We start from the raw sequence: 6,026 nt of genomic DNA, 5'->3' as shown, positions 1-6,026 counted from the left end.
TCCCCGCCGAAGGGTGGAGGGACCATCCTCTCCCCTGCTCCAGTAGCTGCTAAGAGGCTTCATTTGTACCCAGAGGGTCCCGATGTGGGGGAAGAAGAGGTTCCCCAGGGAACCACATGTGCCCCCCACCCCAAGCAGGGGCACTTGGGTGACAGGGCAGCAAGCAGCCCTTGGCTCATGTGTCCAGCTGCTCCACAGCAGGCAAAATACCACAGGGACTGAGGGGAAACTGAGGCACGGAGGGGTTAGCAGCAGGCAGCAGACATGATGGCATGGGGATTGCATTGCCCACCCGGCAACGATGGGGCTGCCCCGGTGCTCTGAGCTGCAGCCCTGCTGGGGGCAGGCGGCCCCTCCGCGAGCCTGGGCCCGTCTGCAGGCTCAGAGCCAAGAGGCAGCCCCCATGCTCCCAGGGGGAGTTCAGAGAGCCACGTGTCCCCCAGTCCCTCTGGCCAGGCCAGAGCCAGGGCTGCCCCCAGCTCTGGAGGCCGGCTCCCCACACCCAGACCGTAGGCGGCACGTTGCAGGCTGGAGCACCGAGACCCGGGGCCCCGACCCAGGGAGGTACCACCCCCTCCAAGGGCTGCAGAGACCCAGAACTCTGCACAGCACCCACTCCTCAACCCCTCTCCACCCCCAACCCCTCAGCAAGAGGGGGCTCCATGGCCCCAGGGCTGCCACAACCCCAGGGCTCAGGGCTGAGCCCTCAGGCCAGCGCGGTGGTGGTGAGGGACCATCGGAGCGCCCGCAGCAGCAGGCAGGTGTTGAGGAGGGCAGAGGGCGAGTCGGGCCGTGCCGAGGGGTGCTGGGGGGGCAGCAGGGCGGCCGGGGCCTGCTGGCGCTGGCAGGGAGGGGACGGGAGCTGGATGGGGAGCAGCAGAGCGAGATGCCCATGGGGTACCAGCCGGCTACGCACGGGCCAGGCCGGTTGGTGTGGCCCTGGCCAGGCGGGCAGGGGGAGAGGTGGGAGCACAGGGGGGGCCAGCAGGGCACCCCCACCAGGTAGCCCCAGCAGCTGGGCAGTGCCAGGCTGAGCTTCCCCCCGCTGCTTCTTCCTGGGCTGCGGGGAGCAGCCGCCCGGGTTCGCTCTCTTCGAGCCGGACGCGGTGCCCGTGCCGTGGGGGGAGGCCGGGAGGAAGAGGGTGGCATCCGTGCCAGGCAGCGGGATGCTGTTGCCTTGGCTCCCCCATTCATCGTCCAGGCCTGCAGGGAGAGGAAGGGAGAGGTGTCGGGACGCAGCCCAGCCCCGCTTTGCTGGACCGGACCCACCCAGGCAGCAGGAGCAGTGCTTGGGTGGTTGCAACGGGCTCAACGCCGGTCACCGCAGCACAGCTCATGGTTTAGGGCTGCACCACGGCGGCTTGCCATCCCTGCCACCAAGGGGTGGGTGCCAGCAGCAGGCAGCCCTGAGCACTTCGGGGGCAGCCCACGGGGAAAGAATGCCCTCCATCCCCTCTCCACCTCCCCCAGAGCCAGCTGGGCACCGTTCTCATTGGGGTTCAAGCACACAGCACCTGCTAGGAGCAGCTCCTGGGCCTCTGCTTCCCCACAGCCCGAATCCTCCTCCAGCTGGGACCCGGCGCTGATCTCAGGGTGCCACGGGCCAGATGGGAGCTGGGTGATGGGGTCCTGCCCAGCCCGGCAGGCGAGGTCCCAGTCCAGCGGGGCACGGACCTGCCAGCACGGCGGAGACGTCCCCCAGGCAGGCAGCGCCGCACCCTCCCCTCTTGCCTGCGCCTCCAGCCACGCTGCAGGGGCAGAGAGAAGGTAGGGACAGGGGCAGGCAGGGATGTGGGCCCACCGTGGCCCAGCCTAACTCGGGGTGCTCTGGCCAGGCAACGAGCCGTGCCCCGCTCCCACCTCCCAGTCCAAGGTGAGGGTCCAGGCACGGTTGGGACAGCATCTGCGGCACTTCTGGAGAGACTAAGCCCCTGGTTCTCAACCTCTGCAGACTCCAGGTGCCCCTTGTTAGACTTGAAGGGCCAGCTCTTAGCTTTCCCGTGTTCTCCGAGCACAAGGAAAATATACAGCAGCTTTTCCTGTTGAACTAAGGGTCCGAGAAGGAGCTCAGGAAGAGCTGGCCTCACCCACCCGAATGACCCAAATGGAGAGGTGAAACCCAGACACGCTCAGGAGCAAAGAGGCTGCTCCAGAGGCACCAGCAGTGGGAAGTAACCAGCAAGCCAAGAATCCAGCTGGAGAAGCAAGCAGCAGGAGCAGACGAGCCAGGCAGGCAGGCAAGGACCTGCACCTGGGCATCAACAGAGAAAATTCAGCATGAGACTTAGGTGCTGCCCTGTCCTGGTTCAGACCCAGGTCCATCGTGCCCAGTCTCCAGCAGAGGCTGGAAGGGGGAGCGAGCTGGGTCTGAGCAGGGTTTTCCCCTGCTCCCCTCTCCCTTGCAGCCTCCAGCACGTGGGGTCTAGGAAGCTGGGAGACGAGGGCCCTTCAGGCTGGGAGACTTGACCTTCACAGCTCAGGGAGCCTGGCTCACGTGCTGCGTGGTCCTAGACATGCATGCTTCGGGCTCGTGGCCGAACCAGGCATCTGGGGCACTGCCTGGGTGATGGCACGCCTCTCCGAGCTCTACCACCGGACACGGATTTGAGCTGTTTTCTGTTGCACGCCCAGACGCCAGGAGGCTGCTTCCAGGTGTGCAGACTCGAGCAGCCCCAGTACCGACAACGACGGCAGCCCGGAGGCCAGGAAGGCTCCCACGCCTCCCCACAGCAGCACCTGGCAGGGGTGCCCACGCCCCAGTGAGACGCTGCCCCTGCTCTGGGCTTTCTGCAGGGCTCAGTGCAGCTAGCCCCTCTGCTCCACCCCAGCCGGAGATGGCCCCAGACTGGCTTAGGGCATCACCCTGGGACTGGGGAAGCTGGAGGTGGAGAATGGGAGGCAGCTTCCTTGAGCTGCCTGGGTAAGAGAGAGGGAAGGGGTCAGGGCTCCTCTACCTTCCCCAGCAACTGGAGCTGCAGCTGTGACCCAGGCCCTGCAAATTGCCTGTGCTAGAAGCTCCCTCATCTCCCCCTCGCTCAGGTTGGGGACCGGTCCACACACCTCCGTGCATGCCAGCATCCTGCAGGGGCCTGCCAGGGGCGAGGGAGTCCAGCGCCTGCGGCGGCGGAGAGCCCGCGGTGTTGCCGCGCATCCCAGCGACTGCCCAGCCTTGGAAAAAGGGCATCTGCAAGGGGGAGAGCACGAGATGCAGTGTCAGCACCTGGAGATGGGGGCACAGGACCCTGGCAAGCGGGGCAGGGGTGTTCCCAGGCTCAGACCACCCCCTCGCTGGCTCTGAACTGGCTAGGGCTAGCCCGGGGCCCTACAACTCAGCCAGGAGCCCACCTGGGACACGGGCCCAACATCAGCCCACCCAGGGCCTGCATCCACATCCCAGGAGGGGAGAAGGAGGCACCCCCAAGCCCGGGTCACAGCCAGGCTGGGCAGGGGGAGCCACGCAGGGGAGAGGGGGATGTGTTACCCACCCCCTCTTGCACCCTCTGTCCCCAGGCTCACAGCGGCCTGCAGAGCTCCTGCGCAGGAGACGGGGGCACCTGCAGGGACACCAGGGCTGAGCCCTTCCTCGTGTGCATGTGCATGGAGGCAGGCCCCAGCCCCAGGATCCTGCCCCAGTGTAGACGGATCCTGGCCAGGACCCAGCTCCCTAGCCTCATGCCTGGGCTGCACAGGCTCCCGCTCCCCCCCACCCAGCCCTCCAGAGCCCCCAGCCCCTCTTACCTCCACCCAGCACCAGCTCAGGACCACAGCAGCCTCTGGCCCCCCTGCCCCAGGGCTCTTTATAGAGCTCTGGTCCCACTAAGCCCTGCCCACTGCTGTAGCCACGCCCCCAGAGCCCCACCCCCACCTGCCCAGGTGTGGAGAGCCCTGTCTCTGTCTGTGCCCCCCCCACTGCTGCAGGGGGTGCGAGGGGGGGACTGCAATGCAGCCTGCTCCCCTGCCCGCGCACGCACACGTGTTGCGTCTCCCTGGAAGGGTGCAGGGACCTGGGTGTGCCAGGAGCAGCAGAGGCTTCCAGTGCCGCCCCCAGGAGCTCAGCGGTGCCTGCGGAGGGGGCTGGGGAGCCCCTGCCCCTGCCCACTGCCTGCTGAGCAATGGGGCTGGGAGTCAGCACCCCGGGCGAGCCACAGGGCACACTCCTGCCAGCAACTGGCGCAGGCTCTGGGCACACTCAGGCAGTGCTGGGTCTGGGTCAGCTCTGGGCAGCCCCCGGGGCTTCAGGTGCAGGCCTGGGCTGGGGCCCTCCTCCCTGCCTGCAGCCCTTGGCCCTCGCGGCTGTGTTCGAAGAGGGGGCGGAGGATGGAGGGGCACACTGCAGCCTGGGGAGATGCAGTGGAGAGAGGGGCTCCAGTGGAGACGCTCCCTCCAGTGCCCACCAGGGGGCAGTGGAGCCCCAGGGGAAAAGTGGGGCCAGTGCATGGGGGGGCTGAAGGGCACAGACGCTTGGGCACAGCCAGGGGGTGGGGAGGGGGGAGTCCCTGCCTGCCAGCAGCCCTGGTGGGTGGGGGGCACCGAGTGTGTGGGCGTGCATGCATGTGTATGTGCATATTTCCATGCGTGTGCCTGTGTGTGTGCATGTGCATGCATGTATGCATGCACGTGTGTGTGTGTGTGTGTGTGTGTGTGTATAAAAGAAAGAGCTACGTCTTTCACATTCCCAAAGTGTAGCTTTTAAGAACAATGCCAAAAAATGTGAGTTGGCCACACCGAGTACTCGTGGATGTGCACGTGCGTCTGGGCAGTCAGCTCGGGCACACCTCCTCGGCGTGGCTGGGTGCTGGGCCCGTGGACAGGCCTGGCCCATGTCACCCGTGTCCAGACACTGGATGTAAGTGCACGTGTGCCCACGTGTGCTAGCTGGCACAGCGTCTGTGAACAGGGCAAAAGCCCCCCTCCCCTACTCCACATACCGGCTGCCAGAGCCCTGCGGGCAGGCATGAGGCATGTGCCAGCTGTGGGGATGGAGCTGCACATCTGGGCGTGGAGCCCTGGGGCAGCAGCAGTGTCACAGGGGACAGCTCAGCCCCCAACCCGGGGCCTGGCCAGAGCTCACCCCTTCTCCCAGGCTCGGTCTGGTTCTCAGCAGCCCGATTGCTGGACTCCTGCCCCGTCCGGGCCAGAAGACCCCTGCCCAGGGCTCTCCCCAGCAAGACACGGTCCCTGCCAGCCAGCCCAGACCCAGGCCGGGCACAGAAGAGCCTCCCCCTCCTACCCGGGCAGAGCGGGGCGGGGGCCAGGGGCCAGGAGACACGGCCGTGGAGCAGAGCCAGGCAGCAGGTGTTCACCCCCATCCACCCCCTAAACCAGCTTCACCCCCTACTTGCCTGCTCCCTGCACGGCTGGGATCTGAGTGCATGGGAGCAGGGCACCCCTGGTGCAGCGTCCAGCCCCGTTTCTGGGGGTGCAGGGAGAGCTGCCTGCCCCCAGCACCACCCCGGTGACATCCTGGTCCGCATCAGCTGTGCATGTCCCAGCAGAGCAGCCCGTGCACAGGCTCAGCGTGGAGGACAGCAAGGAGCCTGGGCTCCTGGGTCTCTTCCCAGCACCTCCTGGCTGTGAGCAAACCACCCCCCCCCTTTAAGCAGGCATACAGCGGTGTGCTCAGCTCTCTGCAAGCAGAGCCTGGTGCTCCTCATCTCTGGTGCCAGGGCCTGTTCGCTGTGCACGGAGATCACGGCCTCTCCCCTGGCCGGAGAAGGGTCTCGTGACAGCTCCAGGTAGCTCCATGCCCTGTGCATGCTCCAGCCCCATCCTATTTGGCACATGGCTGGCATCCACCCACCAGGCGGACTGCCCAGGCTGGTGCTACGTGCCTGCCCCGGGCACTGGTTAAGGCATCTTTGCCCCACAGGAAGGGCTGGAGCTAAGGGTCTCCAACGGGCACCGACCCTGGCCGTCACAGGTGCGGGTAAGTAGCTAGCACGGCAATTCTCAACCGAGGAGCCCTTGAAAGCCTTCAAGGGTGCCGCGTCGTTAGTGCTGCGAAGTGTACAGACACGCTCCCCACG

General features: G+C 66.5%; 1 protein-coding gene across 1 annotated transcript; it reads right to left on the bottom strand.

Annotated features, from left to right (window-relative positions):
- Positions 1-598: 598 nt before the first annotated feature.
- Positions 599-3,781, bottom strand: LOC132249672 (proline-rich protein 12-like). Its single transcript, XM_059725343.1, has 4 exons — positions 3,739-3,781; positions 3,061-3,184; positions 1,515-1,748; positions 599-1,203 (listed from the first exon to the last, which is right to left on the bottom strand). Exons 2-4 carry the CDS (start codon positions 3,182-3,184, stop codon positions 707-709), a joined length of 855 nt encoding a protein of 284 aa, XP_059581326.1. The 5' UTR covers positions 3,739-3,781; the 3' UTR covers positions 599-706.
- Positions 3,782-6,026: the final 2,245 nt, after the last annotated feature.

Source organism: Alligator mississippiensis, chromosome 3, assembly GCF_030867095.1.
Source record: "Alligator mississippiensis isolate rAllMis1 chromosome 3, rAllMis1, whole genome shotgun sequence".
Lineage (NCBI taxonomy): Eukaryota > Metazoa > Chordata > Crocodylia > Alligatoridae > Alligator > Alligator mississippiensis.
Note: the sequence above shows the minus strand (reverse complement) of the source record. Positions and strands in the feature narration are given on the sequence as shown.